Genomic DNA, 27,851 nt, shown 5'->3' with positions numbered 1-27,851 from the left:
CAGGACAGTATACAGCAGGACAGTACACAGAAGGACAGTATACAGCAGGACAGTAGGACAGTATACAGCAGGACAGTATACAGCAGGACAGTATACAGCAGGACAGTACACAGAAGGACAGTATACAGTAGGACAGTATACAGAAGGACAGTATACAGCAGGACAGTACACAGAAGGACAGTATACAGCAGGACAGTAGGACAGTATACAGCAGGACAGTATACAGCAGGACAGTACACAGCAGGACAGTACACAGAAGGACAGAAGGACATTCAATTAGTTTAGACAATAGCCTCAACCTATGAATGTAGACCAGGTTATCCCAAACTGGGGTACATGGAAATGCAACCTATGAATGTAGACCAGGTTATCCCAAACTGGGGTACATGGAAATGCAACCTATGAATGTAGACCAGGTTATCCCAAACTGGGGTACATGGAAATGCAACCTATGAATGTAGACCAGGTTATCCCAAACTGGGGTACATGGAAATGCAACCTATGAATGTAGACCAGGTTATCCCAAACTGGGGTACATGGAAATGCAACCTATGACTGTAGACCAGGTTATCCCAAACTGGGGTACATGGAAATGCAACCTATGAATGTAGACCAGGTTATCCCAAACTGGGGTACATGGAAATGCAACCTATGAATGTAGACCAGGTTATCCCAAACTGGGGTACATGGAAATGCAACCTATGAATGTAGACCAGGTTATCCCAAACTGGGGTACATGGAAATGCAACCTATGAATGTAGACCAGGTTATCCCAAACTGGGGTACATGGAAATGCAACCTATGAATGTAGACCAGGTTATCCCAAACTGGGGTACATGGAAATGCAACCTATGAATGTAGACCAGGTTATCCCAAACTGGGGTACATGGAAATGCAACCTATGAATGCAGACCAGGTTATCCCAAACTGGGGTACATGGAAATGCAACCTATGAATGTAGACCAGGTTATCCCAAACTGGGGTACATGGAAATGCAACCTATGAATGTAGACCAGGTTATCCCAAACTGGGGTACATGGAAATGCAACCTATGAATGTAGACCAGGTTATCCCAAACTGGGGTACATGGAAATGCAACCTATGAATGTAGACCAGGTTATCCCAAACTGGGGTACATGGAAATGCAACCTATGAATGTAGACCAGGTTATCCCAAACTGGGGTACATGGAAATGCAACCTATGAATGTAGACCAGGTTATCCCAAACTGGGGTACATGGAAATGCAACCTATGAATGTAGACCAGGTTATCCCAAACTGGGGTACATGGAAATGCAACCTATGAATGTAGACCAGGTTATCCCAAACTGGGGTACATGGAAATGCAACCTATGAATGTAGACCAGGTTATCCCAAACTGGGGTACATGGAAATGCAACCTATGAATGTAGACCAGGTTATCCCAAACTGGGGTACATGGAAATGCAACCTATGAATGTAGACCAGGTTATCCCAAACTGGGGTACATGGAAATGCAACCTATGAATGTAGACCAGGTTATCCCAAACTGGGGTACATGGAAATGCAACCTATGAATGTAGACCAGGTTATCCCAAACTGGGGTACATGGAAATGCAACCTATGAATGTAGACCAGGTTATCCCAAACTGGGGTACATGGAAATGCAACCTATGAATGTAGACCAGGTTATCCCAAACTGGGGTACATGGAAATGCAACCTATGAATGTAGACCAGGTTATCCCAAACTGGGGTACATGGAAATACTGTACTTTTCTTTTTACTTTTTTTTTGCTTCACATTTTCAAACTGTTCATTTATATTTTTCAACAGGGATATAGCCTCGTTTCACTGCCAAAAATAAAATTAAACCATCTAATGTTCAGCAAAATAACAACACGATGTCAAATACAGGTAGCCTAGTCAAAATAATTAATATGCAATCATTAACCGTTACTCATCCAATCACATTAACCGTTACTCATCCAATCACATTAACCGTTACTCATCCAATCACATTAACCGTTACTCTCTCGTGGGAATTCCACTAATGGTCTGTATGTAGCCAAACGTAGCTGCTGCTCATGTTGGTATCTGTACTGATGGTGCAAAAGCCATGACAGGGAGACATAGTTGAGTGGTAACGCGCGTGTAAGCAGTTGCTCCCGACGTCACTTGGGTACATTGCAGAATCCACCGAGAGGCTCTTGGGTACACTGCAGCATCCACCGAGAGGCTCTTGGGTACACTGCAGAATCCACCGAGAGGCTCTTGGGTAGACTGCAGCATCCACCGAGAGGCTCTTGGGTACACTGCAGCATCCACCGAGAGGCTCTTGGGTACACTGCAGCATCCACCAAGAGGCTCTTGGGTAGACTGCAGCATCCACCGAGAGGCTCTTGGGTAGACTGCAGCATCCACCGAGAGGCTCTTGGGTAGACTGCAGCATCCCCCTAGAGACTCTTGGGTACACTGCAGCATCCCCCTAGAGGCTCTTGGGTACACTGCAGCATCCACCGAGAGGCTCTTGGGTACACTGCAGCATCCCCCTAGAGACTCTTGGGTACACTGCAGCATCCCCCTAGAGGCTCTTGGGTAGACTGCAGCATCCCCCTAGAGACTCTTGGGTACACTGCAGCATCCCCCTAGAGGCTCTTGGGTACACTGCAGCATCCACCGAGAGACTCTTGGGTACACTGCAGCATCCACCGAGAGGCTCTTGGGTACACTGCAGCATCCCCCTAGAGGCTCTTGGGTACACTGCAGCATCCCCCTAGAGACTCTTGGGTACACTGCAGCATCCACCGAGAGACTCTTGGGTACACTACAGCATCCACCGAGAGACTCTTGGGTACACTGCAGCATCCACGAGAGGCTCTTGCTGCCAAGGGAATGCCTGACAGCTTGAAATATGTTTTGAACACCACAGTGAAAACCACAGTGAAAATGCTTAACTTTGTTAAAGCAAGGCCCCTGAACTCTCGTGTATTTCTTTCTTAATTTGTCTGCACTATGCAATGATATCGGCAGCGACCATGTAACGCTTTTACAACATACAGAAGTGCGCTGATTATTAAGGGGCAAAGTATTGACACTTATTTTTGAATTGAGAGACGAGCTTAAAGTTTTTCTTTACTGACCATCATTTTCACTTGTCTGACCGTTTGCATGATGACGAGTTTCTCACACGACTGGCATATCTGTGTGATGTTTTGTCTCGCCTGAATGATCTCAATCTAGGATTACAGGGACTCTCCACAACTATATTCAATGTGCGGGACAAAATTGAGGCTATGGTTCAGAGGTCGGAGCTCTTCTCTGTCTGCATTAACAAGGACAACACACAGGTCTTTCCATCATTGTTAAAAAAAATTGTGTGTAAATGATGTCAAGCTTACGGACCATGTCAAATGTGATATAGGGAAGCACCTGAGTGAACTGGGTGCGCAATTACGCAGGTACTTCCCTGAAACGGACGACACAAACAACTGGATTCCTTATCCCTTTCATGCCCTGCCTCCAGTCCACTTGTTCAGGGGCAGAACCACAGATGTTCACCTTGTCCGCTCGGGGGATCCAATCTTGCAACCACATACATATGTGAGAGTAGATTCTCGTCCACTTACCGAGCCTCATCAAAATTGCAACAAAATTGGATTTTCACAGAACCGCTTGAATCAGAAGCCACTGCCAGGTTTCTGGATAGGGCTGCGCTCAGAGTATCCTGCCTTGGAAAATCGCGCTGTTAAGACACTGAAGCCCTTTGCAACCACGTAGTTAGGTGAGAGAGTCACTAGCATGAAAACTAAATACAGGCACAGACTGTGTGGAAATAGATTTAAGACTGACACTCTCTCCAGTACAACCCAACATTGCAGAGTTATGTGCATCCTTTCAAGCACACCCTTCTCATTAACCTGTGGTGAGTTATTCACAATTTTAGATGAACAAAGGTTTTATATGTAAGATGTGTAAGATTGTTAAATAAATATCAAAATGATTGATTATTATTATATTATTATTTGTGCTCTGGTCCTATAAGAGCTCTTTGTCACTTCTCACGAGCCGGGTTGTCACAAAAACTCACACTCATCAGTTTAAAACATGTATTGTATAGTGTGTGTGTGTGTGTGTGTGTGTGGCAAGCTTACAATGATGGCAAAACACAACATTTGAGAGTGCGCTGACCCTGGTACTAGAGGGGGTACAGCTGGAGGTTGAATGTTTGAAGTCACTGTTCCATCATGATGTAGTCCTATAACCTCACTACGGTAAGACAGCCTGTTCCTCATCAGACAGTCACACACACACACACTATGTTTAATGGGTACAGAATCACGATAGGATGATGGTCGATATCGCCCAACCTTAGAGTGCGTGTGTGTGTGTGTGTGTGTGTGTGTGTGTGTGTGTGTGTGTGCGTGTGTGTGTGCGTGTGTGCGTGCGTGCGTGCGTGCGTCTGTGTGTGTGTGTGTCTCTCATGAATCTAAACACCATCTCCCTCTCCAGACTGGTACACCAGGATGGAAGCCTGGCTGACATCACCATGCTCAGCATCTCTTCTGGAGAAGGAGTGATACGAGCAGACGACAAGAAAGAGAAGAAGGAGAAGGAGGGAACCCTGGTGGTGGTGATGCAGGAGAAAGAGGGAGGGATGAAGCAGAAAGGAGGACCCCATCAGTCTATAGACCTGCGTCAGTCATTCGGAAAGTCGTTTGAGTTGCATCAGTCGTTCCAGAAGTCGTTTGAGTCCAGTGCAGGGTCGGGCGGGAGTGGCCACTGCAGTGTGGGAACTGAGCCAGATCCCTCCACAGAAAACACTACCTCAGGTACACAGAACACCGTCAGGACGGCAGGTAGACTAGAGGTTAGAGGCAGGTAGACTAGAGGGGCGGCAGGTAGACTAGTGGGGCGGCAGGTAGACTAGTGGTTAGAGGCAGGTAGACTAGAGGGGCGGCAGGTAGACTAGAGGTTAGAGGCAGGTAGACTAGTGGGGCGGCAGGTAGACTAGAGGTTAGAGGCAGGTAGACTAGTGGGGCGGCAGTTAGACTAGTGGTTAGAGGCAGGTAGACTAGTCATTAGAGGCAGGTAGACTAGTCGTTAGAGGCAGGTAGACTAGTGGTTAGAGGCAGGTAGACTATTGGGGCGGCAGGTAGACTAGAGGTTAGAGGCAGGTAGACTAGTGGGGCGGCAGTTAGACTAGTGGTTAGAGGCAGGTAGACTAGTCATTAGAGGCAGGTAGACTAGTCGTTAGAGGCAGGTAGACTAGTGGTTAGAGGCAGGTAGACTATTGGGGCGGCAGGTAGACTAGAGGTTAGAGGCAGGTAGACTAGTGGGGCGGCAGGTAGACTAGAGGTTAGAGGCAGGTAGACTAGTGGGGCGGCAGGTAGACTAGAGGTTAGAGGCAGGTAGACTAGTGGGGCGGCAGTTAGACTAGTGGTTAGAGGCAGGTAGACTAGTCATTAGAGGCAGGTAGACTAGTCGTTAGAGGCAGGTAGACTAGTGGTTAGAGGCAGGTAGACTAGTGGGGCGGCAGGTAGACTAGCGGGGCGGCAGGTAGACTAGTGGGGCGGCAGGTAGACTAGTCGTTAGAGGCAGGTAGACTAGAGGGGAGGCAGGTAGAATATTGGGGCGGCAGGTAGACTAGTGGGGAGGCAGGTAGACTAGTGGGGAGGCAGGTAGACTAGTGGGGCGGCAGGTAGACTAGTCGTTAGAGGCAGGTAGACTAGAGGGGAGGCAGGTAGAATATTGGGGCGGCAGGTAGACTAGTGGGGCGGCAGGTAGAATATTGGGGCGGCAGGTAGACTATTGGGGCGGCAGGTAGACTAGCGGGGCGGCAGGTAGACTAGTGGGGAGGCAGGTAGACTAGTGGGGAGGCAGGTAGACTAGTGGGGAGGCAGGTAGACTAGTGGGGAGGCAGGTAGACTAGTCGTTAGAGGCAGGTAGACTAGCGGGGCGGCAGGTAGACTAGCGGGGCGGCAGGTAGACTAGCGGGGCGGCAGGTAGACTAGTGTGGCGGCAGGTAGACTAGTGGGGCGGCAGGTAGACTAGTGGGGCGGCAGGTAGACTAGTGGGGCGGCAGGTAGACTAGTGGGGCGGCAGGTAGACTAGCGGGGCGGCAGGTAGACTAGTGGGGAGGCAGGTAGACTAGCGGGGCGGCAGGTAGACTAGTGTGGCGGCAGGTAGACTAGTGTGGCGGCAGGTAGACTAGTGGGGCGGCAGGTAGACTAGTGGGGCGGCAGGTAGACTAGTGTGGCGGCAGGTAGACTAGTGGGGCGGCAGGTAGACTAGTGGGGCGGCAGGTAGACTAGTGGGGCGGCAGGTAGACTAGTGGGGCGGCAGGTAGACTAGTGGGGCGGCAGGTAGACTAGTGGGGCGGCAGGTAGACTAGTGGGGCGGCAGGTAGACTAGTGGGGCGGCAGGTAGACTAGCGGGGCGGCAGGTAGACTAGCGGGGCGGCAGGTAGACTAGTGTGGCGGCAGGTAGACTAGTGGGGCGGCAGGTAGACTAGTGGGGCGGCAGGTAGACTAGTGTGGCGGCAGGTAGACTAGTGTGGCGGCAGGTAGACTAGCGGGGCGGCAGGTAGACTAGTGTGGCGGCAGGTAGACTAGTGTGGCGGCAGGTAGACTAGTGGGGAGGCAGGTAGACTAGTGGGGAGGCAGGTAGACTAGTCGTTAGAGGCAGGTAGACTAGCGGGGCGGCAGGTAGACTAGCGGGGCGGCAGGTAGACTAGCGGGGCGGCAGGTAGACTAGCGGGGCGGCAGGTAGACTAGCGGGGCGGCAGGTAGACTAGTGGGGCGGCAGGTAGACTAGTGGGGCGGCAGGTAGACTAGCGGGGCGGCAGGTAGACTAGTGGGGCGGCAGGTAGACTAGCGGGGCGGCAGGTAGACTAGTGGGGAGGCAGGTAGAATAGAGGGGAGGCAGGTAGACTAGTGTGGCGGCAGGTAGACTAGCGGGGCGGCAGGTAGACTAGCGGGGCGGCAGGTAGACTAGCGGGGCGGCAGGTAGACTAGCGGGGCGGCAGGTAGACTAGTGGGGCGGCAGGTAGACTAGCAGGGCGGCAGGTAGACTAGTGTGGCGGCAGGTAGACTAGCGGGGCGGCAGGTAGACTAGTGTGGCGGCAGGTAGACTAGTGTGGCGGCAGGTAGACTAGTGGGGAGGCAGGTAGACTAGTGTGGCGGCAGGTAGACTAGTGTGGCGGCAGGTAGACTAGCGGGGCGGCAGGTAGACTAGTGTGGCGGCAGGTAGACTAGTGGGGCGGCAGGTAGACTAGTGTGGCGGCAGGTAGACTAGCGGGGCGGCAGGTAGACTAGTGTGGCGGCAGGTAGACTAGTGTGGCGGCAGGTAGACTAGTGGGGAGGCAGGTAGACTAGTGGGGGGGCAGGTAGACTAGCGAGGAGGCAGGTAGACTAGAGGTTAGAGGCAGGTAGACTAGTGGGGCGGCAGGTAGACTAGAGGTTAGAGGCAGGTAGACTAGTGGGGCGGCAGGTAGACTAGTAGGGCGGCAGGTAGACTAGCGGGGCGGCAGGTAGCCTAGTCGTTAGAGGTAGGTAGACTAGCGGGGCGGCAGGTAGACTCGTGGGGAGGCAGGTAGACTAGCTGGGCGGCAGGTAGACTAGCGGGGCGGCAGGTAGACTAGTGGGGAGGCAGGTAGACTAGTCGTTAGAGGCAGGTAGACTAGTCGTTAGAGGCAGGTAGACTAGTAGGGAGGCAGGTAGACTAGTCGTTAGAGGCAGGTAGACTAGTGGGGAGGCAGGTAGACTAGTCGTTAGAGGCAGGTAGACTAGCGGGGCGGCAGGTAGACTAGCGGGGAGGCAGGTAGACTAGCCGTTAGAGGCAGGTAGACTAGTCTTTAGAGGCAGGTAGACTAGTCTTTAGAGGCAGGTAGACTAGCGGGGCGGCAGGTAGACTAGCGGGGCGGCAGGTAGACTAGTGGGGAGGCAAGTAGACTAGTGGGTAGGCAGGTAGACTATTGGGGCGGCAGGTAGACTAGTGGGGCGGCAGGTAGACTAGTGTGTCGGCAGGTAGACTAGTTTGGCGGCAGGTAGACTAGTGTGGCGGCAGGTAGACTAGTGGGGAGGCAGGTAGACTAGTTGGGAGGCAGGTAGACTAGTTGGGAGGCAGGTAGAATAGTGGGGAGGCAGGTAGACTAGCGGGGAGGCAGGTAGACTAGTGGGGCGGCAGGTAGACTAGCGGGGCGGCAGGTAGACTAGCGGGGCGGCAGGTAGACTAGCGGGGCGGCAGGTAGACTAGTGGTTAGAGGCAGGTAGACTAGAGGGGAGGCAGGTAGACTAGAGGTTAGAGGCAGGTAGACTAGCGGGGAGGCAGGTAGACTAGAGGTTAGAGGCAGGTAGACTAGAGGGGAGGCAGGTAGACTAGAGGTTAGAGGCAGGTAGACTAGTGGGGAGGCAGGTAGACTAGAGGTTAGAGGCAGGTAGACTAGAGGGGAGGCAGGTAGACTAGAGGTTAGAGGCAGGTAGACTAGTGGGGAGGCAGGTAGACTAGCGGGGAGGCAGGTAGACTAGCGGGGAGGCAGGTAGACTAGTGGGGCGGCAGGTAGACTAGCGGGGCGGCAGGTAGACTAGCGGGGCGGCAGGTAGACTAGAGGTTAGAGGCAGGTAGACTAGCGGGGAGGCAGGTAGACTAGAGGTTAGAGGCAGGTAGACTAGAGGTTAGAGGCAGGTAGACTAGAGGTTAGAGGCAGGTAGACTAGCGGGGAGGCAGGTAGACTAGCGGGGAGGTAGGTAGACTAGCGGGGCGGCAGGTAGACTAGTGGTTAGAGGCAGGTAAACTAGTGGTTAGAGGCAGGTAGACTAGTGGTTAGAGGCAGGTAGACTAGTGGGGAGGCAGGTAGACTAGCGGGGAGGCAGGTAGCTGACTGGCTGACTGATATTCTGACTGACTGACTGATTGACTGACTGACTGACTAACTGACTGATTGACTGATATTCTGACTGACTGACTGATTGACTGACTGGCTGACTGACTGATTGACTAACTGATTGGATAACTGAGTGACTGACTGGCTGACTGATTGACTGGCTGACTAATTGACTGACTGACTGATTAACTAGCTGACTGACTGTTTGACTGACTGATTGGATAACTGGCTGACTCATTGCCTGATTGACTGATTGATGGAGTGACTGACTGACTAAGTGATTGACTGACTGATTGACCAACTGGCTGACTGATTGACTGACTGGCTGATTGATTGACTGACAGATTGGCTACCAGACTGACTGGTTGACTGACTGACTGGCTGACTGATTGACTGACTATTGGTTGACTAACTTATTGACTGACGGATTAACTGGTTGACTGACTGACTGACTTCTGGCTGACTGACTGACAAGATTGACTGACGGATTGGCTAACTGGCTGACTGGTTGACTGACTGACTGGCTGACTGATTGTCAGACTGACTACTGGTTGACTGACTTATTGACTGACGATTAACTGGCTGACTGACTGACAAGATTGACTGACTGACTGACTGACTGGCTGACTATTGGCTGACTGACTGACTGGCTGACTGACTGCTTCCTGTCTCGTCCTGTTCCTGTCAGACCTAAAGAATAAATGGCACCTGGTGGTGGACCGTCTGACTGTGCTGTTCCTCAAGTTCCTGGAATATTTCCACAAGCTGCAGCTCTTCATCTGGTGGCTCCTAGAGATACACATCATCAAGATCGTCTCTTCGTATATCATACTGGTCTCTGTCAAGGAGGTAAGGGCTGGGGGTTTGAGCCCAGCTGCCCTGCTTGCTACAAAACTGTGTTAAGGCAGCTGAGCTACCGCCTAGGCATTACACTAACAATTGAATACTTATCACCCAAACTACCTCTGTTTCAGTTGTTCCTAACAACAATCATTGTCCACTCTTGGAGTTTGTGTTTTTAGTAGTGATCTTTTCATAAAGCTAGTAGTGGTACAGACACTAAACCTAACTGTTTCTCCTCTCTGGCAGGTGTCCTTGTTCAACTACGTGTTCATGGCGTGCTGGGCCTTCGCTCTACCCTTCAGTCAGTTCAGACCCCTGGCCTCCAGTATCTGTACAGTCTGGACCTGTGTTATCATCGTCTGTAAGATGTTGTACCAGCTGGAATCTATACAACCTGCCTCTTACTCCAAGAACTGCTCCATGGTGAGTAGGGTAGGTCGGTGGGTAGAATGGTTGGTTGGATGATAAATGGTTGGTTGGATGATGGAATGGTTGGTTGGTTGGTTTGTTGATGGAATGGTTGGTTTGTTTGTTGATGGAATGGTTGGTTGCTTGATGGAATGGTTGGTTGATGGAATGGTTGGTTGGTTGGTTGGTTGGTTTGTTGATGGAATGGTTGGTTGATGGAATGGTTGGTTGCTTGATGGAATGGTTGGTTGATGGAATGGTTGGTTGGTTGGTTGGTTTGTTGATGGAATGGTTGGTTGATGGAATGGTTGGTTGGTTGATTGATGGAAAGGTTGGTTGGTTGATGGAATGGTTTGTTTGTTGGTTGGTTGATGGAATGGTTGGTTGGTTGACAGAATGGTTGGCTGGTTGATAGAATGGTTGGCTGGTTGGTTGATTGGCTGATGGTTGGTTGGTTGGTGGGATGGTTGATTGGCTGATGGTTGGTTGGTTGGTGGGATGGTTGATGGAATGGTTGGCTGGTTGACAGAATGGTTTGCTGGTTGGTTGTTTGGGTGGTTGGTTGATTTGATTTATTTTTATTTTTTTTGAATTTTACTCCTTTTTCTCCCCAATTTCGTGGTATCCAATTGTTGTAGTAGCTACTATCTTGTCTCATTGCTACAACTCCCGTACGGGCTCGGGAGAGACGAAGGCTGAATGTCATGCGTCCTCCGATACACAAACCAACCAGCCGTACTGCTTCTTAACACAGCGCGCATCCAACCCGGAAGCCAGCCGCACCGTGCACCTGGCAACCTTGGCTAGCGCGCACTGCGCCCGGCCCGCCACAGGAGACGCTGGTGCGCGATGAGACAAGGAGATCCCTATCGACCAATCCCTCCCTAACCCGGACGACGCTAGGCCAATTGCGACCTCCTGGTCGCGGCCGGTTACGACAGAGCCTGGGCGCGAACCCAGGGACTCTGATGGCACAGCTGGCGCTGCAGTACAGCGCCCTTAACCACTGCGCCACCCGGGAGGTCAGAGGGTTGATTGATGGAAAGGTTGGTTGGTTGATGGAATGGTTTGTTTGTTGGTTGGTTGATGGAATGGTTGGTTGGTTGACAGAATGGTTGGCTGGTTGATAGAATGGTTGGCTGGTTGATAGAATGGTTGGTTGATTGGTTGATGGAAGGGTTGGTTGGTTGATGGAATGGTTGGTTGGTTGGTTGATGGAATGGTTGGTTGGCTGATGGAAAGGTTGGTTGGTGGGATGGTTGATGGAATGGTTGGCTGGTTGACAGAATGGTTTGCTGGTTGATCAACTGGTCGGTTGGTTGTTGGAATGGTTGGTTGGTTGATGGAATGGCTGGTTGGTTGATTGATTGAATGGTTGGTTGGTTAATGAAATGGTTGGTTGATGGAAAGATTGGTTGGTTGATGGAATGGTTGGTTGGTAAATGGAATGGTTGGTTGGTTAATTAATTGGTTGGTTGGTTGATGGAATGGCTGGTTGGTTGATGGAATGATTTGCTGGTTGATAGAATTCTTGGTTGGTTGATGGAATGGTTTGCTGTTGGTTGATGGAATGGTTTGTTGGTTGATTGAATGGCTGGTTGGTTGGTTGGTTGATGGAATGGTTGGCTGGTTGATGGAATGGTCGGTTGGTTAATGGAATGGTTGGTCGGTTGATGGAAAGTTTGGTTGGTTGATGGAATGGTTTACTGGTTGGTTGGTTGGTTGGTTGGTTGATGGAATGATTGGTTGGTTGTTTGGTTGGTTGATCAAATGTTTGGTTGGTTGATGGAATGGTTGGTTGGTAGGTGGAATGGTTGGTTGGTTGGTCGGTTGGTTTATGGAATGGTTGGCTGGTTGATAGATTTTTTAAAATTTCTGTGTCTCAAATCTATGCCGAAGCCTTGGCCAAAGATATTTGAACGTATGTATTCAAACGTATGGAGATAGATACCAATATGTAACTGTCACTATGAACATTTTATGTTTTGGACTGACTTCGTCTTCTGGGTTGTTCGTAAGGGCACTTACAAAAGCCCAGGGTCGTTTAAATATGGTTTGACTGTTCTGACTCCTGTTTTGACTCCTCGTCCTCCCCAGCCAATGAACTACACAGACAAACAGAGAGAAGAGATGAAAGACTCTCTGCTGTACAAGGAGCCAGTAGACCCTTCCAACTGGGTCGGACTCAACAAATTCAACCCTCTACTGGAGAACCTTAGGGTGAGGAGACACTAACCGATCACGTTTACTTATAAAACAAGGCATCTATATTGTATAGTAGTATAGCATCACTTTGGGACATGCAAACATAGGAAATAGTTCTCAAATAAGATAGAAAACTCATACACTGAGTTTTTCATGAATCTGCCATTGATACATCTCGGAACCCATGACATTTTGAGAGACTCACCTTTGATTATCTGTCTGGCAGGACCAGCCTGTGAATCAGGACCAGTCTCTGAGTCAGGGCTAGAAGAACCAGTCTCTGAGTCAGGGCTAGAAGGACCAGTCTCTGAGTCAAGGCTAGATGGACCAGTCTCTGAGTCAAGGCTAGAAGGACCAGTCTCTGAGTCAGGGCTAGAAGGACCAGTCTCTGAGTCAAGGCTAGAAGGACCAGTCTCTGAGTCAAGGCTAGAAGGACCAGTCTTTGAGTCAGGGCTAGAAGGACCAGTCTCTGAGTCGGTGCTAGAAGGACCAGTCTCTGAGTCAGGGCTAGAAGGACGAGTCTCTGAGTCGGTGCTAGAAGGACCAGTCTCTAAATCAAGGCTAGAAGGACCAGTCTCTGAGTCGGTGCTAGAAGGACCAGTCTCTTAGTTAGGGCTAGAAGGACCAGTCTCTGAGTCAGTGCTAGAAGGACCAGTCTCTGAGTCGGTGCTAGAAGGACCAGTCTCTGAATCAGGGCTAGAAGGACCAGTCTCTATGTCAAGGCTAGAAGGACCAGTCTCTGAGTTGGTGCTAGAAGGACCAGTCTCTGAGTCAGGGCTAGAAGGACCAGTCTCTGAGTCAGGGCTAGAAGGACCAGCCTTTGAGTCAGGGCTAGAAGGACCAGTCTCTGAGTCAGGGCTAGAAGGACCAGTCTCTATGTCAAGGCTAGAAGGACCAGTCTCTGAGTTGGTGCTAGAAGGACCAGTCTCTGAGTCAGGGCTAGAAGGACCAGTCTCTGAGTCAGGGCTAGAAGGACCAGCCTTTGAGTCAGGGCTAGAAGGACCAGTCTCTGAGTCAGGGCTAGAAGGACCAGTCTCTGAGTCAAGGCTAGAAGGACCAGTCTCTGAGTTGGTGCTAGAAGGACCGGTCTCTGAGTCGGTATTAGAAGGACCAGTCTCTGAGTCGGTGCTAGAAGGACCAGTCTCTGAGTCAAGGCTATACTAAATATCTACCTCTATCAACTGAGTCAGTACTGCAAAAATAACAAACAATTTATTTGAAATGTACATCAAAGATCTATTCTGTTACTTCACTGTTTCTTTTTCCTCCTCCAGAACAACCTGCTGATGTTGGCCATGCTGGCGTTTGAGGTGACCATCTACCGTCACCAGCTGTACTACAGGCTGAGGAACAAGCTCACCACGCCCGCCGCTCGCATCATCTTCCATGACATCACGCGGCAACACCTCGACAACGGCATCGTCAACTGTGCCAAGTACTTCATCAACTACTTCTTCTACAAGTTCGGGCTGGAGGTAGGTAGAAACCATTATATTCAGAGAGATCACAAGGGGCTGGAGGTAGGTAGAAACCATTATATTCAGAGAGATCACATGGGCTGGAGGTAGGTAGGAACCATTATATTCAGAGAGATCACATGGGCTGGAGGTAGGCAGAAACCATTATATTCAGAGAGATCACATGGGCTGGAGGTAGGTAGAAACCATTATATTCAGAGAGATGACATGGGCTGGAGGAAGGTAGAAACCATTATATTCAGAGAGATCACGTGGGCTGGAGGTAGGTAGGAACCATTATATTCAGAGAGATGACATGGGCTGGAGGAAGGTAGAAACCATTATATTCAGAGAGATCACAAGGGGCTGGAGATAGGTAGAAACCATTATATTCAGAGAGATCACATGGGCTGGAGATAGGTAGAAACCATTATATTCAGAGAGATCACATGGGCTAAACTTCACACACACTCTTTCTCTCTCTCTCTACCTCTTACTCCCTGTTCTAGACATGCTTCCTACTGGCGGTGAATGTGATTGGCCAGCGTATGGACTTCTATGCTGTGCTGCATGCCTTCTCTCTGATAGCCGTGATGTACAGACGTAGGAGGAAAGCTATAGCTGAGATCTGGCCTAAATACTGTTGTTTCCAGGCCTGTATTCTAACCTGGCAGTACTTTGTGTGCATTGGGATACCACCTGCAGCTTGCAAAGGTATGTGTGTGTGTGTGTGTGTGCGGGGGGTGTGTGTGTGTGTAGACTACATGACCAAAAACATGTGTACACATGCTCGTCGAACATCCCATTGGAGTTGGTTCTCATGGGTATTAATATCAGGTGGTAGCCCCCCTTTACTGCTATAACAGCCTCCACTCTTCTGGGAAGGCTTTCCACTAGATGTTGGAACATTGCTGCTATAACAGCCTCCACTCTTCTGGGAAGGCTTTCCACTAGATGTAGGAACATTGCTGCTATAACAGCCTCCACTCTTCTGGGAAGGCTTTCCACTAGATGTTGGAACATTGCTGCTATAACAGCCTCCACTCTTCTGGGAAGGCTTTCCACTAGATGTTGGAACATTGCTGCTATAACAGCCTCCACTCTTCTGGGGAGGCTTTCCACTAGATGTTGGAACATTGCTGTGGGGACTTGCTTCCATTCAGCCACAAGAGCATTAGTGAGGTTGTGCACTGATGTTGGGAGATTAGGCCTGGCTCACAGTTGTCGTTCTAATTCATCCCAAAGGTGTTCGATCAGGGCTCTGAGGTCAGGGCTCTGTGCAGGCCATTCAAGTTCTACCACAATGATCTCGACAAACCATTTCTGTATGGACCTCTCTTTGTGCACGGGGGCATTGTCATGTTGATCTAAGAAAGGGCCTTTCCCAAAACTGATGCAACAATGTTAGAAGCACAGAATCATCTAGAATTTCATTGTATGCTGTAGTGTTAGGATTTCCCTTCACTGGATCTAAGGGGCCTGAACCATGAAAAACAAGCCCCAGACCATTATTCCTCCTCCATCCACATTCGGGCAGTTAGCTTTCTCCTGGGATCCGCCAAACCCAGATTCGTCCGTCGGTTTCCACTGCTCCAGAGTCCAATGGTGGCGAGCTTTACACCACTCCAGCCGACGCATGACATTGAGCATGGTGATCTTAGACTTGTGTGCGGCTGCTCTGCCATGGAAACCCATTTCATGAAGCTCCAGGCGAACAGTTCTTGTGCTGAAGTTGCTTCCAGAGGCAGTTTGGAACTCGGTAGTGAGCAGCTTCAGCACTCGGAGGTCCCGTTCTGTGAGCTTATGGGGCCTACCACTTTGCGGCTAATCCGTTGTTGCTCTTAGACGTTTCCACTTCACAATAACAGCACTTACCGTTGACCGGGGGGCAGCTCTAGCAGGGCAGAAATTTGCCGAACTGCCTTGTTGCAGAGGTGACGTTCTTTGGACGGTGCCACGTTGAAAGTCACTGAGCTCTTCAGTACGGGCCGTTCTACTGACAATGTTTTGTCTATGTCTGTGTGCTCGATTTTATACACCAATCAGCAACGGGTGTGGCTGAAAAAGCCCGAATCCACTAATTTGAAGGGGTGTCCACATACCGCTGTATATATGGTGTTTGTTGCATTATAGAGTTTACATGTAATTTGCTTGTTTAAGTGTTTGTTAGGTTGTTTTTTTTAAACCTTTATTTAACTAGGCAAGTCAGTTAATAAGAACAAACGACCTTCCGGTTACTAGTCCAACGCTCTAACCACTAGGCTACCCTGCCACCATAGTGTGTGAAATGTATGTGATTCTCTTATATTTTAATATAATTTGTTGTTGTTGTTGTTGTTGTTGCTCTCTATCCCTTCAGACTACCCATGGAGGTTCCCTAACTCTGCAATGGACTCCAACGTCATCAAGTGGCTTTATTTCCCTGACTTCCACACCAACCCCAACCCAATCTTTCTCGTCTGTACGTATCATATTGTTCTGTTGGACTATTAAGGATCGATATGGACAGGGTTGGATAGAATTGATTATATTGCCTATCTATATCTATCTACATTTTTAGTTAAACACTAGTTTGCTATGTAGCTTAAATCTGCTTTTCTAAGTCCTCTCCTTCCTACCTCCTCTCCTCTCTCCTCCTCGCCTCTTTCCTCCTCTCTTCCACTCCTCTCTAGATGACTTCATGCTCCTCTTCTCTTACGCTCATCTCTAGATGACTTCATGCTCCTCCTCTCCTCTCTAGATGACTTCATGCTCCTCCTCTCTCCTCCTCTCTAGATGACTTCATGCTCCTCCTCTCTCCTCCTCTCTAGATGACTTCATGCTCCTCCTCTCATCTCTAGATGACTTCATGCTCCTCCTCTCTCCTCCTCTCTAGATGACTTCATCCTCCTCCTCTCTCCTCATCTCTAGATGACTTCATGCTCCTCCTCTCTTCCGCTCCTCTCTAGATGACTTCATGCTCCTCCTCTCTCCTCCTCTCTAGATGACTTCATGCTCCTCCTCTCCTCCTCTCATCTCTAGATGACTTCATGCTCCTCCTCTCTCCTCCTCTCTAGATGACTTCATGCTCCTCCTCTCTCCTCCTCTCTAGATGACTTCATGCTCCTCCTCTCTTCCGCTCCTCTCTAGATGACTTCATGCTCCTCCTCTCCTCCTCTCCTCTCTAGATGACTTCATGCTCCTCCTCTCTCCTCCTCTCTAGATGACTTCATGCTCCTCCTCTCTCCTCCTCTCTAGATGACTTCATGCTCCTCCTCTCTCCTCCTCTCTAGATGACTTCATGCTCCTCCTCTGTGCCTCACTCCAGAGGAGTGTATTTGATGAGGAGAACAAGGCAGCTGTCCGTCTCATGGCCGGAGACAACGTGGAGATCTGCAGAGACCTAGACGCGGCCTCGTTCAGCGTTCACAACCCTGTGCCTGACTTCATCCACTGCAGGTAGGTAGACCTATACCATTGGACACAGCATACCCATACATACAGTATGTCTAGTTACTGTCTGTTTCTACAAGGTTCAGTGGGGCCACTGAAGTAGTAACCAGAGGCTCTCACCTCGATTGCACGGGTCAGCAATCGAGAAAGGGCGATGGGATATGACAGATGGGGATAGAGAGGGGGGGGGGGGGAAAGAGGCCATCCTGTTGCTGTTCATTGTCATCGATCTAACATGCCACTGTTTTGATGCTCGGAGTGGAGAACTGTTTCATTATGGCACTCTGTGTCCATCAACAGCAGCAGTGAAGATAACACGCATCTTTATACCACCCTGCTGTATCTGTAGACCAAATGCCACCCTATTCCCTATATAGAGCACAACTTTTGGGCTCTTGTCAAAAGTAGTGCACTATGTATGGGATATATTGCAATTCGGGACTCGACCCCTCAACCCTTATTCCCCGGCACTTATTCTCTGGTTTTTCCACGTATCACATTACGGATATGGAGGTAGAGAGAAATCCATAATCCACAAAACACTCTGTCCAATCAGTGTCACTCCGTCTCTCTCTCTCTCTCTCTCTCTCTCTCTCTCTGTCTCTCTCTCTCTCTCTCTCTGTCTCTCTCTCTCTCTCTCTCTCTCTCTCTCTCTCTTCTCTCTCTCTCTCTCTCTCTCTCTCTCTCTCTCTTTCTCTCTCTCTCTCTGTCTCTCTCTCTCCCTCTGTCTCTCTGTCTCTCTCTCTCTCTCTCTCTCTCTCTCTCTCTCTCTCTCTCTCTCTCTCTCTTTATCTCTCTCCCTTTCTTTGTCTCTCTGTCTCTCTCTCTCTGTCTCTTTATCTCTCTCCCTTTCTCTGTTTCTCTCTCTCTCTCTTCTCTCTCTCTCTCTCTCTCTCTCTCTCTCTCTCTCTCTCTCTGTCTCTCTCTCTCTCTCTCTCTCTCTCTTCAACTCAGACTCTTTAGTCTGGTACTCTGTCTAACTTAATAATAGCTTTCAATGTACGGAAAAGTGGAAAAGGTATTTTTCCCCCTCTTGATGTGATTGAGTTTGATGGAGGACCACACTCATCCATCCATCCACTCATCTATCCATCCATCCATCCTCTCATCTATCCATCCATCCATCCATCCATCCACTCATCTATCCATCCACTCATCTATCCATCCATCCATCCTCTCATCTATCCATCCATCCATCCATCCACTCATCTATCCATCCATCCATCCTCTCATCTATCCATCCATCCATCCATCCATCCATCCATCCACTCATCTATCCATCCACTCATCTATCCATCCATCCATCCTCTCATCTATCCATCCATCCATCCATCCATCCATCCACTCATCTATCCATCCACTCATCTATCCATCCTCTCATCTATCCATCCATCCATCCATCCATCCATCCACTCATCTATCCATCCACTCATCTATCCATCCATCCATCCATCCATCCATCCATCCATCCACTCATCTATCCATCCACTCATCTATCCATCCATCCATCCTCTCATCTATCCATCCATCCATCCATCCATCCATCCATCCATCCATCCATCCATCCATCCAAAAGTAGGATGGGATGGATGGGATGCAGATACACTGAACAAAAAATATGAACGCAAAATGTAAAGTGTAGGTCCCATGTTTCATGAGCTGAAATAAAAGATACCAGCCATTTGTCATGCGCACCGAAAGCTTATTTCTCTCAAATGTTGTGCACAAATTTGTTTACATCCCTGCCCGTGAGCAGTTCTCCTTTGCCAAGATAATCCATCTACCTGACAGGTGTGGCATATCAAGAAAGCTGATTGGACAGCTTGATCATAACACAGCTTGTGCTGGGGACAATAAAAGGCCTCTCTAAAATGTGCCGTTTTGTCACACAACACAATGCCACAGATGTCTCAAGTTTTGAGGGAGCGTGCAATTGGCATGAATGTCCACCAGAACTGTTGTGAGAGAAGTGAATGTTCAGTTCTCTAACATAAGCCGCCACCTCGAATGGGTCGGCAGCGTAGCCTAGTGGTTAGAGCGTTGGACTAGGAACCGAAAGGTTGCAAGATTGAATCCCTGAGATGACAAGGTACAAATCTGTTGTTCTGCCCCCGAACTGTTCCTAGGCTGTCATTGAAAATAAGAATTAACTGACTTGCTTAGTTAAATAAAAGGAAACATTTAAAAAATGTAGTTTTAGAGAATTTGACAGTACGTCCAACCGGCCTCACAACCACAGGCCACGTGTCACCACGCCAGCCCAGGACCTCCACTTCTTCACTTGAGGGATTGTCTGAGACCAGCCACCCGGACAGCTGATGAAACTGAGGAGTATTTCTGTCTGTAATTTATTACAGGACTTTAGCCCTTTTGTGGGAAAAAACTCATTCTGATTGACTGGGCCTTGCTCCCCAGTGGGTGGGCCCAGGCCCAACCATGGCTGTTCCCCTGCCGAGTCATGTGAAATCCATAGATTAGGGCTTAATTCCTTTATTTCCAATTGACTTGATTTCATTATATGAACTGTAACTCAGTAAAATCTTTGAAATGGTTGATTTTTAATTTTTGTTCAGCATATTTGAATTGAGTTCCTTTTATACAACATGCTTTAAGCAAACTGTACTTAAGTACTATACACTCTATCTCTCCTATACTATACAGTAGAGTACAAATCACATCAAATTTATTCATATAGCCCTTCTTACATCAGCTGATATAACAAAGTGCTGTACAGAAACCCATCCTAAACCCCCAAACAGCAAGCAATGCAGGTTTAGAAGCACAGTGGCTAGGAAAAAACTCCCTAGAAAGGCCAGAACCTAGGAAGAAACCTAGAGAGGAACCAGGCTATGTGGGGTGGCCAGTCCTCTTCTGGCTGTGCCGGGTGGAGATTATAACAGAACATGGCCAAGATGTTCAAATGTTCAGAAATGACCAGCATGGTCAAATAATAGTATTCACAGTGAACAGGTCAGGGTTCCATAGCCGCAGGCAGACACAGTTGAAACTGGAGCAGCAGCACGGCCAGGTGGACTGGGGACAACAAGGAGTCATCATGCCAGGTAGTCCTGAGGCGTGGTCCTAGGGCTCAGGTCCTCCGAGAGAAGAGAGAGAGAAAGAGAGAGAGAACGAGAGAATGAGAGAGAGCATACTTAAATTCACACAGGACACCAGATAAGACAGGAGAAGTACTCAAGATATAACAGACAACAGATATAACAGACTGACTCTAGCCCCCCCCCCCAAACCTGAACATACCTGAACTGGATCCAGTTATCTCCTCTCTCTCTCTCTCTCTCTCTCTCTCTCTCTCTCTCTCTCTCTCTCTCTCTCTCTCTCTCTCTCTCTCTCTCTCTCTCTCTCTCTCTCTCTCTCTCTCTCTCTCTCTCTCTCTCTCTCTCCTCTCTCTCTCTCTCTCTCTCTCTCTCTCTCTCTCTCTCTCTCTCTCTCTCTCTCTCTCTCTCTCTCTCTCTCTTCTCTCTCTCTCTCTCTCTCTCTCTCTCTCTCTCTCTCTCTCTCTCTCTCTCTCTCTCTCTCTCTCTCTCTCTCTCTCTCTCTCTCTCTCTCTCTCTCTCTCTCTCTCTCTCTCTCTCTCTCTCTCTCTCTCTCTCTCTCTCTCTCTCTCTCTCTCTCTCTCTCTCTCTCTCTCGAGTACATACCCGTACTGATAGACATGGACTGAGTTATTACAAAGCCCTCTCTTTCTCTCGCTCGATCTCACTCCCTCTCTCAGTAGAGTACATACCTGTCAACTCCATATATTATATAATCAACCATAATTTCCATGTATTGATCGATCACAATCAGACTCTTACTGTAAGCCTCACTGTTATTGATCTAGTTAAAATTATGTGATTGATGGATGTATTTACAGATTATATTACAGAGCAACCACAAACATTATTTAGACTTTTCCTGTGCACTCAACATGATGCTTTTTCCTACTGTAGCTCAATGACCTAAAGATTTATCTCATATGATTACAGACAAGGGGTATTCCCATTTAGGTAAAGTGGTCAGGGAAAAGGGGATGAGGTTTGAACCTTGGTCTGTGCATTACACTAAGCTAAAGCCTTGAACACGTTGAACACATTAAACACATTGAACACATTAAACACATTGAACACATTGAACACATTAAACACATTAAACACATTAAACACATTGAACACATTAAACACATTGAACACATTAAACACATTAAACACATTAAACACATTGAACACATTGAACACATTGAACACATTAAACACATTGAACACATTAAACACATTAAACACATTAAACACATTAAACACATTGAACACATTGAACACATTAAACACATTAAACACATTGAACACATTAAACACATTGAACACATTAAACACATTAAACACATTGAACACATTAAACACATTAAACACATTGAACACATTGAACACATTAAACACATTAAACACATTGAACACATTAAACACATTAAACACATTAAACACATTGAACACATTAAACACATTAAACACATTGAACACATTAAACACATTAAACACATTGAACACATTGAACACATTAAACACATTGAACACATTGAACACATTGAACACATTAAACACATTAAACACATTAAACACATTGAACACATTAAACACATTAAACACATTGAACACATTAAACACATTAAACACATTAAACACATTAAACACATTAAACACATTAAACACATTGAACACATTAAACACATTAAACACATTGAACACATTGAACACATTAAACACATTAAACACATTAAACACATTGAACACATTAAACACATTAAACACATTGAACACATTGAACACATTAAACACATTAAACACATTGAACACATTAAACACATTAAACACATTGAACACATTGAACACATTAAACACATTAAACACATTAAACACATTGAACACATTGAACACATTGAACACATTGAACACATTAAACACATTGAACACATTAAACACATTAAACACATTAAACACATTAAACACATTAAACACATTAAACACATTAAACACATTGAACACATTGAACACATTAAACACATTGAACACATTGAACACATTAAACACATTGAACACATTAAACACATTGAACACATTAAACACATTAAACACATTGAACACATTAAACACATTGAACACATTAAACACATTAAACACATTGAACACATTAAACACATTAAACACATTGAACACATTGAACACATTAAACACATTGAACACATTAAACACATTAAACACATTGAACACATTAAACACATTAAACACATTAAACACATTAAACACATTAAACAAATTGAACACATTGAACACATTGAACACATTAAACACATTAAACACATTAAACACATTGAACACATTGAACACATTAAACACATTGAACACATTAAACACATTGAACACATTGAACACATTAAACACATTAAACACATTGAACACATTGAACACATTGAACACATTGAACACATTGAACACATTAAACACATTGAACACATTGAACACATTGAACTTGGCCCTTGTCTCTTTTTCCCCCCTTCTCTCCGGTCCTTTTACCAGATCCTACCTGGACATGCTGAAGGTGATCATGTTCAGCTACCTGTTCTGGTTCGTCCTCACCATCATCTTCATCACCGGCACCACGCGTATCAGCCTCTTCTGTTTGGGCTATCTGGTGGGATGTTTCTACTTCCTGCTGTTCGGCGGGGAGCTGCTGCTCAAGCCAATCAAAAAGATCCTACACTACTGGGACTTCCTGATCGCCTATAACGTGTTTGTGATCACCATGAAGAATATCCTGTCTGTGAGTAGGACCATGGTTATGAGCAGCTTATAGAGTGTTCATATGCACTACATACTGTAGACGATTTACAATCATAAGCAAAGTCATGTTACATAAAGGGGTCCTTCCATCCGGTGTTTGCCTTTTCACCACCGTGATTCACCCTGTAGATCTGATTCACCCTGTAGATCTGATTCACCCTGTAGATCTGATTCAGCCTGTAGATCTGATTCACCCTGTAGATCTGATTCACCCTGTAGATCTGATTTAGCCTGTAGATCTGATTCACCCTGTAGATCTGATTCACCCTGTAGATCTGATTCACCCTGTAGTTCTGATTCACCCTGTAGATCTGATTCACCCTGTAGATCTGATTCACCCTGTAGATCTGATTCACCCTGTAGATCTGATTCACCCTGTAGATCTGATTCAGCCTGCAGATCTGATTTAGCCTGTAGATCTGATTCACCCTGTAGATCTGATTCTCCCTGTAGATCCGATTCACCCTGAAGATCCGATTCACCCTGTAGATCTGAGTCCTTGTTTAAACCTTTCTGCCAGCCTGTATATTTGATTCCTCGTCTCTGTGTTGTGATCAGATCCTGGCCTGTGGCTACATCAATGTCCTGGTGGTCAACAACTGTTGGCTGATCCAGCTCCTCAGTCTGGCCTGCACCATCAAGGAGTATAAGATCGTCACTAACAGAGACATCACACGTACGTCTCTAACTACTGAATAACGGATCGCTTAACGCCGGGAAGTTCAGTGACATTCAACAGTTGAAATTCAATGAAATATGGACGTGTTTTATGAAGGAGACTAAACGTAGAATTGATACAACTAAAGGTGTTCTCTGTGTGTGTGTGTGTGTGTGTGTGTGTGTGTGTGTGTGTGTGTGTGTGTGTGTGTCTGTGTGTGTGTCTGTGTGTGTGTGTGTGTCTGTGTGTGTGTGTGTGTGTGTGTGTGTCTCCTCACTAGCTGCGGACGGTGGTAAGAAGTGTGATCTGCCCAGCGACGAGGCTGGGATCATCTGGGACAGCATCTGTTTTGCCTTCCTGCTGTTGCAGAGACGCGTCTTCATGAGTTACTACTTCTTACATGTGGTGGCTGACATCAGGGCCTCACAGATACTGGCCTCCAGGTATACTACTGGGGTTCCAGACCCCAGGTCCTTTAAATGACACAAACATTGGTTTAGCCCACTGAGCTAAAGTCTAGGCATTCGGTTGGGGAGCTAACTCAAGTCTTTAGGTCTCAGGCAAGGTTACCCATCACATCAGGTTACTCATTACACCAGGTTACTCATTACACCAGGTTACTCATTACACCAGGTTACTCATTACACCAGGTTACTCATTACACCAGGTTACTCATTACACCAGGTTACTCATTACACCAGGTTACTCATTACACCAGGTTACACCAGATTACCAAATTACTCATTACACCAGGTTACTCATCACACATGGTTACTCATTACACCAGGTTACACCAGGTTACTCATTACACCAGGTTACTCATCACACCAGGTTACTCATTACACCAGGTTACTCATTACACCAGGTTACACCAGGTTACTCATTACACCAGGTTACTCATCACACCAGGTTACTCATTACAACAGGTTACTTATTTCACCAGGTTACACCAGGTTACTCATTACACCAGGTTACACCAGAATACTCATTACACCAGGTTACTCATTACACCAGGTTACTCATTACACCAGGTTACTCATTACACCAGGTTACACCAGATTATTCATTACACCAGGTTACTCATTACACCAGATTACTCATTACACCAGGTTACTCATTATACCAGGTTACTCATTACACCAGGTTACACCAGATTACTCATTACACCAGGTTACTCATTACACCAGCTTACTCATTACACCAGGTTACTCATTATACCAGGTTACTCATTACACCAGGTTACACCAGGTTACTCATTACACCAGGTTACTCATTACACCAGGTTACTCATTACACCAGATTACTCATTACACCAGGTTACTCATTATACCAGGTTACTCATTACACCAGGTTACACCAGATTACTCATTACACCAGATTACTCATTACACCAGGTTACTCATCACACCAGGTTACTCATCACACCAGGTTACTCATTACACCAGGTTACTCATCACACCAGGTTACTCATTACACCAGGTTACTCATTACACCAGGTTACTCATCACACCAGGTTACTCATTACACCAGGTTACTCATTACACCACGTTACTCATTACACCAGGTTACTCATTACACCAGGTTACTCATCACACCAGGTTACTCATTACACCAGGTTACTCATCACACCAGGTTACTCATTACACCAGGTTACTCATTACACCACGTTACTCATCACACCAGGTTACTCTTTACACCAGGTTACTCATCACACCAGGTTACTCATCACACCAGGTTACTCATCACACCAGGTTACTCATTACACCAGGTTACTCATCACATCAGGTTACACCAGGTTACTCATCACACCAGGTTACTCATTACACCAGGTACTCATTACACCAGGTTACACCAGGTTACTCATTACACCAGGTTAATAATTACCCCAGGTTACTCATTACACCAGGTTACTCATTATACCAGGTTACACCAGATTACTCATTACACCAGGTTACTCATTACACCAGGTTACTCATTACACCAGGTTACTCATCACACCAGGTTACTCATTACACCAGGTTACTCATTACACCAGGTTACACCTGGTTACTCATTACACCAGGTTACACCAGATTACTCATTACACCAGGCTACTCATTACACCAGGTTACTCATTACACCAGGTTACACCTGGTTACTCATTACACCAGGTTACACCAGGTTACTCATCACACCAGGTTACTCATTACACCAGGTTACTCATTACACCAGGTTACACCTGGTTACTCATTACACCAGGTTACACCAGGTTACTCATCACACCAGGCTACTCATCACACCAGGTTACTCATTACACCAGGTTACTCATTATACCAGGTTACTCATTACACCAGGTTACTCATTACACCAGGTTACACCTGTTTACTCATTACACCAGGTTACACCAGATTACTCATTACACCAGGCTACTCATTACACCAGGTTACTCATTACACCAGGTTACACCTGGTTACTCATTACACCAGGTTACACCAGGTTACTCATCACACCAGGTTACTCATTACACCAGGTTACTCATTACACCAGGTTACACCAGGTTACTCATTACACCAGGTTACACTAGGTTACTAATTACACCAGGTTACTCATCACACCAGGTTACACCAGGTTACTCATTACACCAGGTTACACCAGGTTACTCATTACACCAGGTTACTCATTACACCAGGTTACTCATCACACCAGGTTACACCAGGTTACTCATCACACCAGGTTACTCATTACACCAGGTTACTCATTACACCAGGTTACTCATTACACCAGGTTACACCAGGTTACTCATTACACCAGGTTACTCATCACACCAGGTTACTCATTACACCAGGTTACTCATCACACCAGGTTACTCATTACACCAGGTTACTCATCACACCAGGTTACTCATTACACCAGGTTACTCATTACACCACGTTACTCATCACACCAGGTTACTCTTTACACCAGGTTACTCATCACACCAGGTTACTCATCACACCAGGTTACTCATCACACCAGGTTACTCATTACACCAGGTTACTCATCACATCAGGTTACACCAGGTTACTCATCACACCAGGTTACTCATTACACCAGGTACTCATTACACCAGGTTACACCAGGTTACTCATTACACCAGGTTAATAATTACCCCAGTTTACTCATTACACCAGGTTACTCATTATACCAGGTTACACCAGATTACTCATTACACCAGGTTACTCATTACACCAGGTTACTCATCACACCAGGTTACTCATTACACCAGGTTACTCATTACACCAGGTTACACCTGGTTACTCATTACACCAGGTTACACCAGATTACTCATTACACCAGGCTACTCATTACACCAGGTTACTCATTACACCAGGTTACACCTGGTTACTCATTACACCAGGTTACACCAGGTTACTCATCACACCAGGTTACTCATTACACCAGGTTACTCATTACACCAGGTTACACCTGGTTACTCATTACACCAGGTTACACCAGGTTACTCATCACACCAGGCTACTCATCACACCAGGTTACTCATTACACCAGGTTACTCATTATACCAGGTTACTCATTACACCAGGTTACTCATTACACCAGGTTACACCTGTTTACTCATTACACCAGGTTACACCAGATTACTCATTACACCAGGCTACTCATTACACCAGGTTACTCATTACACCAGGTTACACCTGGTTACTCATTACACCAGGTTACACCAGGTTACTCATCACACCAGGTTACTCATTACACCAGGTTACTCATTACACCAGGTTACACCAGGTTACTCATTACACCAGGTTACACTAGGTTACTAATTACACCAGGTTACTCATCACACCAGGTTACACCAGGTTACTCATTACACCAGGTTACACCAGGTTACTCATTACACCAGGTTACTCATTACACCAGGTTACTCATCACACCAGGTTACACCAGGTTACTCATCACACCAGGTTACTCATTACACCAGGTTACTCATTACACCAGGTTACTCATTACACCAGGTTACACCAGGTTACTCATTACACCAGGTTACTCATCACACCAGGTTACTCATTACACCAGGTTACTCATCACACCAGGTTACTCATTACACCAGGTTACTCATCACACCAGGTTACTCATTACACCAGGTTACTCATTACACCACGTTACTCATCACACCAGGTTAC

General features: G+C 46.9%; 1 protein-coding gene across 1 annotated transcript in view; it reads left to right on the top strand.

Annotated features, from left to right (window-relative positions):
- The window catches only part of LOC110531049 (piezo-type mechanosensitive ion channel component 2), a 220,057-nt gene that overhangs the window by 126,037 nt on the left and 66,169 nt on the right, over window positions 1-27,851 (top strand). The window contains exons 18-28 of the mRNA XM_090182937.1: window positions 4,489-4,808; window positions 9,549-9,709; window positions 9,950-10,126; window positions 12,209-12,331; window positions 13,591-13,791; window positions 14,283-14,487; window positions 16,133-16,234; window positions 17,046-17,211; window positions 22,773-23,016; window positions 23,595-23,712; window positions 23,975-24,137. Coding sequence (XP_090039063.1) covers window positions 4,489-4,808; window positions 9,549-9,709; window positions 9,950-10,126; window positions 12,209-12,331; window positions 13,591-13,791; window positions 14,283-14,487; window positions 16,133-16,234; window positions 17,046-17,211; window positions 22,773-23,016; window positions 23,595-23,712; window positions 23,975-24,137 — 1,980 coding nt within the window. The remainder of the gene's footprint in view (window positions 1-4,488; window positions 4,809-9,548; window positions 9,710-9,949; window positions 10,127-12,208; window positions 12,332-13,590; window positions 13,792-14,282; window positions 14,488-16,132; window positions 16,235-17,045; window positions 17,212-22,772; window positions 23,017-23,594; window positions 23,713-23,974; window positions 24,138-27,851) is intronic.

This window comes from Oncorhynchus mykiss, chromosome 8, assembly GCF_057628025.1.
Source record: "Oncorhynchus mykiss isolate SJ-2025 chromosome 8, ASM5762802v1, whole genome shotgun sequence".
Taxonomy (NCBI): domain Eukaryota; kingdom Metazoa; phylum Chordata; class Actinopteri; order Salmoniformes; family Salmonidae; genus Oncorhynchus; species Oncorhynchus mykiss.
This window is presented reverse-complemented; position numbering and strand designations above follow the sequence as displayed.